The 16,182-nt window shown below is 36.6% G+C and overlaps 2 protein-coding genes and 1 non-coding gene across 3 annotated transcripts; 1 reads left to right on the top strand and 2 right to left on the bottom strand.

Moving 5' to 3' along the window:
• Window positions 1-2,698: 2,698 nt before the first annotated feature.
• Window positions 2,699-3,001, top strand: LOC145597188 (putative lipid-transfer protein DIR1). Its single transcript, XM_081653341.1, has one exon. It carries the CDS (start codon window positions 2,699-2,701, stop codon window positions 2,999-3,001), a length of 303 nt encoding a protein of 100 aa, XP_081509467.1.
• A 706-nt stretch (window positions 3,002-3,707) lies between these two features.
• LOC145598919 (uncharacterized) lies at window positions 3,708-8,432 on the bottom strand. Its single transcript, XM_081655322.1, has 5 exons — window positions 8,052-8,432; window positions 5,812-5,975; window positions 5,663-5,693; window positions 5,102-5,204; window positions 3,708-4,284 (listed from the first exon to the last, which is right to left on the bottom strand). Exons 1-5 carry the CDS (start codon window positions 8,355-8,357, stop codon window positions 4,178-4,180), a joined length of 711 nt encoding a protein of 236 aa, XP_081511448.1. The 5' UTR covers window positions 8,358-8,432; the 3' UTR covers window positions 3,708-4,177.
• A 3,866-nt stretch (window positions 8,433-12,298) lies between these two features.
• LOC145599845 (small nucleolar RNA R71) lies at window positions 12,299-12,405 on the bottom strand. Its single transcript, XR_014104102.1, has one exon. It is a non-coding gene; the product is annotated as a small nucleolar RNA R71 (small nucleolar RNA).
• Between the last annotated feature and the right edge of the window lie 3,777 nt (window positions 12,406-16,182).

The following is a 16,182-nucleotide window of genomic DNA, read 5'->3' as shown; positions in this document are numbered from 1 at the left end:
TTTTTCTGAAAAATGGCTCGTATGCTCTTTAAGGTAATGAATTTTTTAACGTATGTTCTTTAACGTATATTCTTTAACTTATGTTCTTTAACGCATGTTCTTTAACTTATGTTCTTTTATGTTATTTTAAATTTTGAAATTTAATTTTAAAATGAAATCTTGAATTATTTTTAGTTGAAAATAATTTAGAGAGAGAAAAATAAAATTATTATGAAAAGTTAAATTTTTAGAGAGAGAAAAAACTATTTTTGGGAAACTGAAATCTTTGGTAGAAATTTTTACGTTAATGTGTTATTTTTCATGAAATTTAATAAAGTTTTTATCATGTTCTTTTTGTAATATCTTTATGTTTTTTAGTGATGCATGTTCTTTGTTAAAAACAAACATGTTCTTTTTCGAGAAACTAAATGTTCTTTTTCATACACCTAATGTTCTTTCCGCCATTTTTTTTAAACCGGGTGCACCATGCGCATGGTAAACTCGGGTGCACCAACCATACATTATAATTATATAAAGTAACTAATCAGATTTTATGCGAACTGACGTGTATGAATAATATCATCTGAACGTTTTAAACATCTCTTGTGAGATATGTAGGATCGATTGTTAGGGTTGCATAATATACCTAACTAAAATGCTACAAGATACGGAGTATATTGAATATATAATTAAATTTAAATTATGCATGAGATAGATGAAATAGAGTGATTTAAAATTCCTTAATTTTCCACATAATTAGACTAACGTGTATACTTATCTTCGATTATTTGGGGATGATAAAGACAACATAATGACCTTAAAATTGGAGGTAGAGTTGCGAGTTTTATAGTTTGAATAATAAAAGCACTCATTGTAGACCTCATATTAATTTTTCCATGGAAAAGTAAAGACAAAGACCTTGACTCAAGTAACCTAGCTAGAGGCCGCCTGCTTGGATATGAAGACGACATTGACTTGACCATTCAACTTTCTTATAACTAAAGGCTTCTCCGTCCTACGTTCAATTTTCCAAAGACTAATCAATTTCCTTGTCCCTATAACAAGGCCCCATCGGCCATCGACTTGTTAGACATGATAGGAGTAAAAAAAAAAAAACATACTTCCTCCACCCCGTGATTGACGGTATACATTTTAATCAACTAGTCTTATACGTAAACACTATCGAAATTTCCGTCCTCTATACACGAAAGCACACAGAAATAACTCCTATACCATTCATTCTTTTCCAATCAGGATTAGATGCGGTTATTTCATGTAATTAACTAACAAAATTGGCTATCAAAGTAATATAACTTCTAGCATCATCATCATAGATATAGATCCATATCACCTTAATTATAATAACCATCTAAATGTGTACTTAGGAATAAGAGGAAACATCCAACTATAAAACATCCAAAATGAATTCACGAGCCAAAGCTTAAAAAGGTGAAGACACCCTGGTTTCACTAATCAATAGACTTTAAACTTAGAGACAGTCCTTTAATCCCAAACAATGATCATGTGCCACATCTATTTCTTACTATACCCGATGGGGCAACCACATCCACTAACCGCTATAAGCCAAACCCCCGTGAATTTTACACTCTATAACTATGTGCTACAAGTATAAAATTGGTTTTAATATTTTTTTAATGGTTTGTTAACGTAAAAAATAATTGTATTCCGTACAATCATATAAAATTATTTGAATGAATTTCCTAATATCCATTCGATATCCGACAATATATTTATCCACTTCTAAAAGTACTTGTATTTTTTTTTTTTTTTTTTTTTTGGTGCAAAAAAAGTACTTGTATTTAACTAAGGTAGCAAATTACATGCATGCAAATTCATTAAACATATGAAAACTAATTAAGAATACTGATAATCAAACATATGAAAACTAATTAAGAATACTGATAATAATAAATTAGGGATAAGTAGTGTGTTAAATAGAGATTGATGAACAAGTTTGTGTCCTTCGTTCTTTCTCATGAATTTTCAAATAAAAAATTAAATTTCTCTAACATTAAAAACTACAGAGGTATAAAATTGAATAACACTAATTTATAGGGAAAATATAAGCTATACCTCATTCCGAATATATCCAATACCTTAAAATCTAAATGAGGTTGAGGTGATGGAGCAGTGACATCGCTCTCACCCCGTATCCCTAGATCTAGGGATCAAACTTCATATGACTCATTTGAGGAATTTTCCTTATACCCCCTCAAATGAACCATATTCTTACTCTTAAAAAATAATAATAATAATAATAATAATAATAATAATAATAATAATAATAATAATAATAATAATAATAATAATAATAATAATAATAATAATAATAATAATAATAATAAAAAAATAAAAAATAAAAAAAAGGCCCTTAAAATCTAAACATCATAATCAAACAATTTCCTTAAAATACACACCTTAAGTCCTTACCAAAACAATTTTAAAGTCTTCAATAGTGTAATTACTGTAATTGTCATATATCCTGCCAATTTTAAGTCACGGGAGCCAATTACTGGCTAACATATTATTCCCTCTTACATTTTTCTTTTGTTCTTTTAGGACTGTTTGCTGCTTTTTCCTACTGTATAGTCCTATAAATACGCAAACAAATCAAGCTTATTGAGATCAACTTTATTCCAAGAGAAGGTGAGTTATATTACAACTTTACAAGCACACCAAAATAGTTGAGGTTTTGATCATGGCAATGAGAAAGGCAGTAGTGTTTCTTGCAATGATGGTTGCAATTTTGGGGGCTTGCAATGCTGCCTGCAACCTAAATGTGCAGGACCTGATGACCTGCAAGTCCGCGGTGGCTACAAGCAACCCGACTAGCCCATCCCCGGCTTGCTGCAACATGGTCAAGGGTCTGAGTGCTGATGATATTCAATGCCTGTGTAACTACAAGAATAACCAGCCGAGTTTGCTACGTGCTTTCGGGGTTGACCCTCAACGCTGCACCCAGCTTCCTGCTATGTGCAACCTTTCTCCTATCAACTGCTGAGGCTTCCCTTTTTGTTTAATTTTTCTGAAGATTTGTTGTTGTTGCTTAATGTTTTAAGATGAGTGTGCTTGTAAACAAATTAAGCTTTTTCTTTGAATTAGTTTGATTGATGTTTTTTTTGTTAGTGTGGTTTGTAATGTGTACGGCTTAGGTTATTGAAGTAAATAAATGAAAACCAAATGTGGTTGCAAAAGTGGCTTTTCATACATGAAATGATAAAATATGTAACTTCAACATCAACCTTGCATATCAAAATTATTGAAATTGCACAAGTTTCTCTCTATCTGTTAGGAAAGTTTTCGATTTGCAAGTACTCACAGAACTCAGTCTGTTATACACTTATACCTTATACCTGCCTTCCTCCATACCTAGCTACCTTCATACACAATCTAGCAATTAAACCCTAAAAAAGAAAGGAAAATCCTGCGACATCATACCATCAATCACTGTTAAAGCCTATCCATAGAAAAAAGTGCATACTTGGCAGCCTATACTAGTTACATTGGTTAAATTGAACTTATAGCAACAAGGCCAATAACCCCCAGTCGGCCCATTATTTTTCCATTGAGACGAAGATGGACCGTCTCAGTTTCCAGAGTTGTCACGAAGCAGAAGAGCAACACTGAAGACAACTGTCTTAGTTTTGTTAAAGTACTTTTGAAAAAGTAGAGTTGATAATATTAAAAAATGTTCTTTATTTCGTATTAGTTTCAATACACCACAAAGTGTTCTTTGACATAATAAACTCCTAAAAATCATTCACTAAAGAGTTGTTAATCAGAACATGACAGGAAGCACAACAGGAATTTCCTTCATGAATTCACATTCTTCATCATAAATAATACATCAAAAGCAAAAAGTTAATGTCCAATATAAATCTCACTTATACAATCTACACTGCTCATTTCCAGCAAACCAATCAGCACACTTATGACAATGCCTAAGAAACTGGACTTCGGCCAACAAAGATGAACTCTTAAAAGCTTTGGTTGTAGGCACCACTCTGAGCTTTTCTTTCAGGACCTTTGTTATAATCCACAAACAATCCGGCTTTCCCTAGGTTGGATGTATGAGAAAGGTGTTCCAAAAGTGGTTTATTCAGCAAGAGATTTTTCCCAAACTTCCTCAACTTAAGAACTATGGTCAATAAACTGAACATAATCCATTCAACAGCTTTTAATCCTCTTCCTCTCCAGAAAAGTATCTCTCTGCATCAAAGGGTTGATTCCTGAAGGGTGGTCTATGATCACTAGGAGAGATTCTCGTGTTCATTGGTGCAAAAGCTGTAGTGAGGCATGCAGAACATGTCACATATAGTAATCATAAGCATTTTATAAGCGATATTCCATGTCTAAATTCATGTCAGCTTAGCACTTCATTTAATAGTACTCCTAATTATGCAGGAGTTATGCATAATAACCACAGGCTGAGAATATATCCCCAACTCCTTGTAGCTTATATTCCCTTTGATTCTTAAATATGCATTTTTTGGCAAGAGAAAGGGGCTAGGAGGAGTTCAGAAAAGAAAGCTGAGAAGTGAATCCCAAGATATAAATACAAGAAACCAAAAAAAATGCTACTAACTCTGTTTCATGTCATTTGCAGTAAATGTGTTTGCACGGACTCTTCGGCAAAAATTTCTTTGTCATTGTAAAATGGAGAGAGAAAGATAGAGATGCATGCGATGAGGATATAGATAGAGAGAAATAACACATAAAAAGGAAAGAAAACTGATATAGACTGGATTTCTAGCTTAATATTTCTGATTTAAGAAAACAAATTAATAAAGATGAAATCTTGGAATTTTGATTGATAATGGGCTAATGGCAGAAATTATATAAAGGTGATAGGTTAATAGCTTTAGGCTACTACTCTCAACTTTAGGTTATCACTCTCCTAGTAACTTGAGGTTACCATTCTCTCAACATATTTTCTCACAATTCACATAATGATCTACTGCATATTCTATCCCCTATTTATACCAAGGCTAAAGACTAAAAATACTAGACTTCCCGAATTACCCTTCCTAAGTTAGTCTATTACAAAAACATCTGTTAAAAATAATATGATAAATTTAGGAAACCTAAACATGAGACTTACCTTTGTCTCTCATTCTCATCTCTCTGTCATATTCAAATTTATCCCGAATTTGGTGAACTTTCTCCCAAGTTTCGGTTTGTCTGTTCCTTGACGAACCTTGTTCCTGCATTGAAATTTGGTAACTCTGTGTTTAGTACACAAGGAGCAGGGACAAATTGGACATAAACCATCGTATTACATGCAGTCCAACTGTCCAAGACAGTCAAGAGATGATTAATGTTTTCTAATATTGTAAAATTAGTTTAATTACAAAATGGCACCCACAAAAGAACTTCAAGCTTCTTAATGGCCAATGCAAAAGATATATTGGTAGACTGATTATACGCTCACAGCCTCACATTCAAGAGATACAACCACTAAATAGGATTGGGTGAACCCTATACGACCACATCCAAGAAAAATGAGAATTGTTGCAACGCACCAAACACCCTTGAAAGACTTTTGACATGTACACATATATCACCATTACTGAATTGCTACTTTACACACACACACACACACACACACACGCGAAAGGATGAAAAAACAATGATAAGAGTTAATAAGTTCATTATACAGTACCTGAAGTTGCCCTGCATGTGATCCACCTCTCCTACAAACAATAGACAGATAAAATTAGACATACAGATAAACCAACTCACTAGTCACTATACCCATGGCAACCTGCATATATGAGCCAGTAACAAAGCAAGCAGTCATAGTAGACAAACCTGTAAGGTGAAAAGTCTCCATCATCTTCTTCTTCAGGAGAGTCATAGTTTGCATGATCAGCAGCAAGCTTTTTAGAGTACCCTTCATCCCAATATAACCGTTCCCAGTTCTCTCTGAGCTCATTGTACAGTTGCATGTACTTTTTGCAGAAAGATTCTTGCTCCTTAGAGTAAAGAAGAAGAAAATTTTAGGCCTAAATAAAGGTTAACCATAAAGCGAGCACTCTATATAAAGAATAAACACAAAAGAAGTAGAAATGTAGAATATATTATCAATATTACCAGTCAGTGTCATCAAAAAGCCTAATCAATAGTTCTACATACGTGATGGAACTTATCAACAAGAACTTAACACTTTCAACCTAGTCATTCGTCCTTTGGATTTTATAGTAGCAGCCAGACAGAAACATCCTATTAGGTCCGTTATGACAGGCAACAACAACAAAAGGAATTCAAGAAAACATAACCAAGCCACTAGAAAATGAAATGATGGTTGATCCTAGAAAACTTATAGGAAAATTTTCACTTTTGTGCCCTAAGGTTGATATAGCCCACCTTGGTTCCCTGTGATTTCAATAATTTTACTATGGTGACATGAGCTTTTAAACTTTGTTTCACTACAGTACCCTATGGCTTGGTGATTCCACTTTGGTGCCTAAAGTTTTAAACTTTTCTTCACTTTGGGGTCTTAAAATATATACGGAGTATATTAATGCTCATTTTGTAACAAACAATTAACTTCTTTACTCCTATTTTGTTATAAGGATTTTTTATTGAATTGTCAAATCTTATTACTAAGAAATTTCTTTAGATTATGTTTGTGGTTCCTTTATCTTTGCCAGGGATGACTCTTTACTTAAGCAATTCTCCCAAGTCTAATTTTTCCTTTTATAAACAAAATTTAGATATCATAATGTTAATCAGGTTTTAATAGGGGAAATTACACTTTGTATTACTAGTTCATACCTTGTAAAGTTTTAAGAGTTAAATTCCACCCACTCGATGTAATAGCAAGGAGCAAAACAACTTTTCTTTTGATTTTGGGTATTAAATTACTTCCACTCGATGTAATAGCAAAGGGGAAAAGAGAATTTATTTTGAAGAAGTAGTAATATTGTTTCTTTATTAATTAGAATTTGAATGAAACAATAACATGAACAAAATAAGATTTATTTTTAAATGGAGAGATTTTAACAGTTTTTTATACATGAAATTCAACTAACCAAAGTTTTTAAAAAAAATTGAAATTAATTTTTCCTTATAATGAAATTCAGAGTAAGACTAAAAATGTTGATTGCTTGTTACAAAAATGAGCATCAATATATATTTTAGTGCACCTAGGAGAAGAAAAAAAAAAATACAATTTACAACTAAGGGCACCAAAGTGGAATTACTAAACCACAACACCAAAGTGGAACTATAGTAGACTTCATGTCACCAAAGTGGAAATTTTCGAAGCTTATAAGTTGTTTAACAAACCTAAGCTAACCTCAAGCAATGTTAAACATGGCTTGAACCCTTCACCCAATCATCTCTCATGTTAGAAAGAAAATTGCAATTATAATGGCATGAAAAGAACAACCCAATATGAACCCTTCTTTTACTCGAGCAAATAATATTAATCCATTCAAGCTTCAATCAAACCCAAGTCAGAATGAATTATTGTAATTGCGAAAGCTTACAAAACCCAAAAACCACATAGGCACATACACCTTAAGCAAGCATCCAAACAAGCTCAATAGATCATAAAGCTCAAATACAGATAATTGCATTAAAAACATAAGTAAACCTCATTAAACTAATATAAAGGCTATACCTACATGCTCAAGCGCAAAGAGGAAGATACAAATTGAAAGGCAGAAATACAAACATATATCAAAATCACAACAACAACAACAACAACAACAACAACAACAACAACAAAAACACAATCGATGCCAAACTAACAATTCTCCTAAAGACATGGACCTTTATTTTTCCGTTCAAATTAAATTTTGCAGGATTAATCAGCAATTCCCTACCACCATTTCTCTTAGGAATTTCATCAAACAGTTGGTGTGCATGCCCCAACTATATTCAAACCCAACATTCATACAAAAAAAAATCACAACATTCCAACATGATTAACCACCCTTTAGAAACCCTAATTGACCCAATCAATTGCCAACAACAAAAATGAAAATTGAAACTAATCCACCAATCAAATTAAGGAAGACAGAGAAAGAGAAAGAGAAACGAACAGAGTCTTTAAGAACAAGACGAGTGCGGCGCATAAACTGGTCACGAAGCTGCTTGCGACGTCTATTGGGAAGATTATCTCGGGGAATGACGAAGCGTTCTCTTAATGGGACGTTTTCTCCGATTTCGTGCATCTCGCCGTCGATAACCCACCACTCCGATTTGTCGTCGGTTTTTTTCAGGGAAGCAGCCGTAAAATTATGACGACGGCGTTTCCGGTATTGGCCGGCGTCGGTGCCGGCGAATCGGAGTTGCAGAAAACATGGGCATAGGTTTTGTGTTTGGAGTCGCCTTGCTACTGACAACATTTTTTAAGCGGCAATGTTTCAGTGCTAGCCGAGGTGAAAAACTTGGTTAACCAATTTTGGTCATTAGGAACCTAAGTTCAAGTGAGGGAATTTTATTTTTTTTTTTTTTTTTTTTTTTGTGAGTTTAGAGACCACAAGTGCGGATGAAGGCCTTGTTTGGCAAATGACTGTTGGCGGTTGGATGTTGGGCGGTTCACTTAGTTTGTTTGACTAGATGGAATATTTGGTTGTTTATAATGGCTTTTAAAAATTGGTTGTTTAAGCTAACTGTTTATAAAAGTGTTTGGTAAATTAATTGTTGATTGTTGGCTGTTTATTAAATATTTTGTAGGCCAACAAATCAAAAGCTAACAAAAAAGCTACTAAAAGCAGCTTTTTCATTTTGGCTTAAAAGCTAGCTTTTTCGCTGACTAAAAAGTCAATTACCAAGCACATTTTTTTGGCTGTTTGACCATATAAAAAAGCCAAAAGCCAAAAGCTAGCCAAAAAGCCATTTACCAAACATGGCCGATAACTTTCGATCCCAAAATTTCTGATACTAGGAAAGAAGCTCTTACCAATTGAGTTATCCATCACTCTCAGATTTTAATCTTTGTACCCTAAGATTAAAAGTCAATTCTTGTCAAGGATCGAAATATTTAGGGCAGTATTAGATATTTGAGATTGAATTTTATATAGATTTTTGTCATTTACAACTTTCTGTACACGTAGGTTAACGGACTGTATGAGTTATATCGAAAGTGGATTAAGAAAATAACCCTATAGATATACCATTCAATTGGTAAAAATGTTTTCATGCATATTCCTAACCGAAGTCATTGATGGCATTCGGTATCACAGATGAAGTCGTGGCTTATAGGTGATGAAAATATTGACTGAAACTCATAAATAATTCTTATTTGATGTTCCAAACGACCTATGTATTGTGGATTAATTTTTCAAAAGAAATTATCACAATTTAACCCTAAGTTGGCTTAATTTTACTTAGTTATGGAAATTACTCCTACTTCTTAGTCTCTTGATTTACGGTATTTGTAAGGTTCAATATTTCATGGTAGATGTATGGACTATGCTAAAGTCACCAAGCTATGGAGTGTAAAAGAACAACAATTTGCAAAAGGGCATTAGGCCATAAGTCAATACAGACATACAAAAATTTTCATTTGCAAATTACCTATCTAAAATTTCATATGTTGACTCAATAATCACAATCTAAAAACTTATGGACTCAGCTATCACAAATATATCTTCATTAAAAAAATCACAAATATACAAAGTACATATCAAAATGTAAAATGTTTTTGTTTTTTTTTTTTTTTTTTTTTTTTTTTTTTTTTTTTTTTTTTTTACAAAGAACACTAACAAACCAAAAGCAAAACCTAACTAAAAGACCATAAAAGAAAATGACGATCTCGAGCCCTAACAGCCAACCAATGCGCAAAAGCCACCCACTGACGAGGGACTTTACGAATTTGACATGCAGAGAACCGAGGGAGAATCTCCTTAATCTCCTGAATCAACCAGAGGCAAGAAATATCCGAGGAGTTATGACGTTGAAGCAAGGAGACTAACTGACCGCAGTCCGTGTAAATGGGAAGGCGAAAAAAACCCTGGTGATAACTTGTTATTTGATATGATTTTAGGGTGATTTTGAGCCTTGTTTACTCGATATATTGGCATTTTGGTCCACTTCTATCCTATTTTCATTCAATTTTTGTGTATCCCTTGCTTCACGGGTTGTTAGTGTTTTTGATGAGATTGTAGGTCCAAAAAAAACGATCATTTGAGGCATATGGATGATAAACCAAGGATAGAAGCCGTGACAATGGAGCAAAATCAAGGAAAATGTGAAGAGAAGGGCCTAGAAGACCCTGCACGGACGTGCCATGTCCTGCACGGACGTGCAGGACAGTCCCGGGCCAAACCAAGCTACTGCCCGATTTGGCACGGACGTGCAAGGCTTCAGCACGTCCGTGCATCTCAGCCAGCACGTCCGTGCCATAAACTGCACGGCCGTGCAGTTAGCCTAGCCAAATCTGAGCTACTGCCCAAATCTGCACGTCCGTGCTTAGGGTGGCACGTCCGTGCCACCTTGGCTGCACGTCCGTGCCACCCCTGGCACGTCCGTGCGCACCTGCAGAAAATCCCGACTCTTGTTTTCTCCGTCCTTTTTATTTGAGGGTCATATAAATACCCCCCTTAGACTCTATTGTACGGCATCTAAGTTTTTAGTGCTTCCTCTTAGTTTGTAATGGTAGAAACACAAATACTCTCAAATCATTAGTTAGAATTTAATTATTAGCTTGATATTTTCAATCTCAATCATTGTAGAAGACAAGCTCCACCATTGATATTCAAGTTCAAGCTTCTAGTAATATTTTTCTACTCTTTTCCCTTATTTCCTCTTGCTTTGTTGTTAATTATTTGCTTGATTCTTGTATGTTTAGATTGTTAATTAGTTTAATTCTTAGTTTAATTATGTTCATGAGTTGTTTGAAATCCTTAATTGCTTTAATCTCCATGGATTGTGAGTAGTCTAACTTTCTAGGGTTTGGGTAAAACCCTCGATGTAGTCACTAATTACTTGTTGCATGTGCTAATTTGGTACTTATTGGGTGTTAATTAGTTGAGCTTAAGTGGTTTAATTGCTCAGTTCTTGTATATGGCCATTGCTAGAACTATTATCCAAGCTTTCTCAACGAAGGATCGAGAGATGAACTTGAGTTAGCTCCCTTATGCTTGATTGACTTGAAATGCCATGAGAATAGGAATTTCTAGTCAAGGGAATGTTTTTGTCATCGTGATTATGCTTTAACACTTGTTTTATGCTTTGTAACCACGAGAGTAGGTTGTATTCATGATTCAAGTAATCCCTCTAGCTTGAGAGAGTAGTTGGGTGCTTTAGATGATTTCCCCTATTTTACCCCCTTATTTTACCTTGTTTATACATGCTAATCGTGATTTGTGATGAAGTTGAGTGGTATAACCCGAGCCCTAGAATCCCCTAATTACTGTTAATTTCCCCTAGGTTTAGTTAACCGGAACTAGTACTTGTTACACCAAACCAAACCAACTTTGACTTCACTTAGCTTATTTATGCGGTAGTATTTCGGTGGTTGATTCAACGCCTCTCTTGGATTCGACCCTTTCTTACCCTTGCTATTAGCTAGTGAGACCGAGATAGGACTTATTCTTTGGTAGGTTCAACGACGGCCTATCAAATTTTTGGCGCCGTTGCCGGGGAGGCAAAGTCACATTGAATGTATTATTGTTGAATGAGTCTAAGTGTGTGAATTTCTGTATCATAATTTTTCTTATTTATTTTTGTATATTTGTGTTTTCACCTTGTGATAGTCATTGCTAACGTTTTTCTTAACTTTGTTTGACTTTGCATGACACGGAAGAGTAAGCAATCACCGCTTATTCCCGTTGATCTGGAGCTAAATAGGACTTTGAGAAACGTCAGGAGACTTTTGCAAGGCACACCTGAGTTCTCCATTGTGTATTCGGATTCGGATCCGGAAGAAATCTTTTCAACCAACGAAAAAGAGAACATGGGAGACGACAATCCTCCTCCACCATTGCTACGAGATTATGACCACCCTAATGCCTTCACACTTCGGAGTGGCATACGTCTCCCCACCACTAATGCAAACAATTTTGAGCTATCGCCTCAACTCATCCGTATGATACAAGGTGATCAATTTGGTGGGAGTTCTCATGAGTGTCCTTTTGCTCATTTGGACAACTTTCTCGAATTGTGCACCACCATCAAGCAAAACAACATTACGGAAGAGTTCATCCGTATGCACATGTTTCAATTCTCCCTCCGTGACAAGGCAAAGCATTGGTTGAGAACGGTAGAAGAGGGATCATTGACAACATGGGATGAAGTCACTAGAGCTTTCCTTGGAAAGTATTGTCCACCCGAAAAGACCGCCGAGCTAAGGAGGAAAATCACCAATTTCAACCAAGAGATTGATGAGACTTTGAGTGAAGCTTGGGAGCGTTTCAAGGACTACACTAGAAAATGCCCACACCATGGTTTTACATCATGGATCATTGTTCAAAGCTTTTATGATGGTCTTACTCCTACTTCAAGAGCCAATCTTGATAATGGGGCCGGTGGTAGCCTTAAAAAGCTATCGGTGGATGAAGCCTATAAAATGATTGAAGAAGTGGCTAAGCACTACGCATATGGGGGTGATAGAAGGCAACCTCAAGTAAAGAAGGCCGGAATCCACGATCTTAGTGCAATAGACCTTATTGCATCAAAGTTTGACATGCTAGCTCATAAGCTAGATCAAGCCACTCTTACATCTCCAAGCTCTTCCTCACAACAAGTCATGTCTTGTGAGACTTGTGGAGGAAACGATCATATGTCCTCTTATTGCAACTCAACCAACCAAGAGCAAGCGGCGGCAATTGGGCAAAGAAATGAGCCATACCCCCAATCCTACAATCAAGGTTGGAAACCCCAACAAGGTACGGGATGGAAGCAACAAAACCAAGGGCCCCCACAAAATAGCTACAATCAAAGCCAAAACCAACCCCAAAACCACTACAACCAACCTCACTCTCAAAACCGACAAGCTCCATATCGCCATCCCAACCAAGACCAACAAAGGCAACAATATAACCAACCCGCTCCCCTACCTCCTCAAAAGTCTAGTCTTGAAGCCGCACTTGAGACCTTCATTGCACAACAAGGAAGAAGCAATGCGGATATGCAAGCAAACATCCAACAACTTCAAGCACACAACAAGATAATTGAGAATCAATTGGCACAAATAGCACAACAAGTTGGGAGTTCATCCTCAAATCCTAGCGGTCACTTCCCAAGTTCAACGGTGGTGAACCCAAAGGAACAAGCTAAGGCCATTACCTTGAGGTCGGGAAGAGGTTATGAGGGGCCGGTCATGAGTGAAGAGGAGCAACAAAAGAGTGATGAGGGAGTGGTGGTGAGGAATGAGGATGATTTTGAAAATGAATTAGTTGATGTTGGGAAAAAGAAGCAACAAAAGAGTGACGAGGAAGTCATAAAAGAAAGTGAGGGAGATGAGGAAAGATTAGAAAAACCCCCAATGAGAGTATACAAGCCTCCAATTCCATTCCCTCATAGGATTGTAGAAAAGAAATTGAATGAGAAGTTTTCAAATTTTCTTGAAGTCATGAGAGGACTTCAAGTGAACATCCCCTTTCTTCATGTCATGTCACAAATGCCTACTTATGCAAAGTTTTTGAAGGACCTTCTATCCAACAAGAGTAGGCTTGAAGAGAGTGCAACCATCTCCCTTCCTAAGGAGGTGAGTGCAATCATTCAAAACAAGCTTCCTCAAAAGCTTGGTGACCCGGGAAGCTATGCGATACCGGTGAAGATTGGAGATATGGAAGCTATGGATGCTTTATGTGATCTTGGGGCAAGTGTAAGCTTGATGCCCTACTCAATTGCCAAGAGTTTGAAGGTTAGAGACTTGAAGCCAACAAGAATGTCCTTACAATTGGCTGACCGCACGGTTAGGCTACCTTTGGGAATTCTTGAAGATGTGCCGGTTCAGGTTGGAAGAGTGTTTGTGCCATGCGATTTTGTGGTAATGGAAATGGAAGAAGATACTACGGTGCCCTTAATCTTGGGAAGACCGTTTTTGAACACCGCGGGAGTGGTGATTGACATGAAACAAGGAAGATTGACCTTGAATGTGGGAGATGAGAAAATATCATTTTCATTCCCACAAGCATTGAAAAAACCATTGTATGATGAAGTTCATAGAGTTGATGCTTTGGAAAGAGACTTGGAGAAGTTCCAAGAGAATTTGTTTGAAGGAGATCCTTTACAAGCTGTCCTAACGGGAGGCTTAGTTGAGGAAGATGAAGAAACAAGGGGGTACGATCTTTTGCTCAACCAACCTTTAGTCCACAACGAAATGAAAGTGGAAGTGCTTAATGTGGAGGTAAAAGAGGAGAGGACTACGCCTCCTCATAAGGTTGAACTTAAACCCCTTCCTCCTTTACTTAAATATGCTTTTCTCGATGATAGTGAGAGTTATCCCGTTATTGTCAATGCTAAGCTTGATGACACCTCTCTTGGGAAACTCCTAGATGTTCTAAGAGAGTATAGAGGTGTCATTGGTTATAAAATTGATGACATTAAGGGGATAAGTCCTACTATATGCATGCATAAGATTTTACTTGATGATGATCATGCTTCCTCGATTGAGCACCAAAGAAGGCTCAATCCAAATATGAAGGAAGTTGTGAAAAAAGAAGTTTTAAAACTTCTTGAGGCGGGCATAATCTACCCTATCTCCGATAGTAAGTGGGTTAGCCCGGTTCAAGTTGTGCCTAAAAAGGGAGGCATGACCATCATCAAGAATGATAAGGGTGAGACCATTTCTACGAGGTCGGTCACCGGGTGGAGAATGTGTATTGATTACCGGAAATTGAATAAGTCCACCCGGAAAGACCACTTCCCACTCCCCTTCATTGATCAAATTTTGGAAAGACTAGCATCACATAGTCACTATTGTTTCTTGGATGGATACTCGGGATTCTTCCAAATCCCAATCCAACCCGAGGATCAAGAGAAGACTACATTCACATGCCCTTTTGGCACCTTTGCTTATCGAAGGATGCCATTTGGGCTTTGTAATGCACCTTCCACATTTCAAAGGTGTATGATGTCTATTTTTTCCGACATGCTTGAATCATCAATTGAAGTATTTATGGATGACTTTTCTGTTTTTGGTTCATCTTTTGATATATGCCTTTCGAATTTGATTAAAGTGTTGAAAAGATGTCAAGAGGTGAACTTAATTTTGAATTGGGAGAAGTGTCATTTCATGGTAGAGGAAGGCATTGTTCTTGGTCATGTGATTTCTAGCAGGGGCATTGAAGTTGATCATGCCAAAATTGAGGTTATTGAGCGCCTCCCACCCCCCACAAATGTGAAGGGAATAAGGAGCTTTCTTGGACACGCGGGTTTTTACCGCCGGTTCATAAAGGATTTTTCAAAAATCGCAAAGCCGCTCACTCAATTGTTGGTAAAGGATGCCCCTTTTGTGTTTACTAATGAATGTTTGCTAGCATTTGATAGTTTGAAGGAGGCATTGATTTCGGCTCCTATTATTCAACCCCCTAATTGGGAGCTTCCTTTTGAGCTCATGTGTGATGCTTCGGATTATGCCATTGGGTCCGTTCTAGGACAAAGGAAGGATAAGAAGCTCCATGCTATCTACTACACTAGCATTACACTAGATGATGCACAAAGGAACTACACTACCACAGAAAAAGAGTTTCTAGCTATTGTTCATGCAATCGAGAAGTTTAGATCTTACTTGTTGGGGTCTAAAGTTATAGTCTTCACCGACCATTCAGCCTTGAAGTACCTCTTGTCAAAGAAAGAACCGAAACCAAGGTTGATACGGTGGGTTTTGCTCTTACAAGACTATGATATTGAGATTAGAGACAAGAAGGGTGCCGAAAATGTTGTGGCCGATCATCTTTCACGATTGCCTATCTTTGTAGGTGATCTTGATAACTTGCCAATCGACGATTCTTTCCCGGATGATCAACTATTCGCTATTCTCGAAGCACCGGCACCATGGTTTGCGGACATTGCAAACTACTTGTCTTGCTCTATTCTTCCTCCCGACCTCTCTTATCAACAAAAAAGGAAGTTTCTTCATGATGTCCGTCAATACTTTTGGGACGACCCCTTGCTTTTCAAACAAGGTGTTGATGGACTTTTTAGAAGGTGTGTCCCGGATAATGAAATTGAAGATGTTATCACAATGTGTCACTCTTCACCTTGTGGAGGACATATGAG

The sequence above is a fragment of the Chenopodium album genome, chromosome 20 (assembly GCF_948465745.1).
Source record: "Chenopodium album chromosome 20, dcCheAlbu1.1, whole genome shotgun sequence".
In the NCBI taxonomy this organism is placed as follows: domain Eukaryota; kingdom Viridiplantae; phylum Streptophyta; class Magnoliopsida; order Caryophyllales; family Amaranthaceae; genus Chenopodium; species Chenopodium album.
Note: the sequence above shows the minus strand (reverse complement) of the source record. Positions and strands in the feature narration are given on the sequence as shown.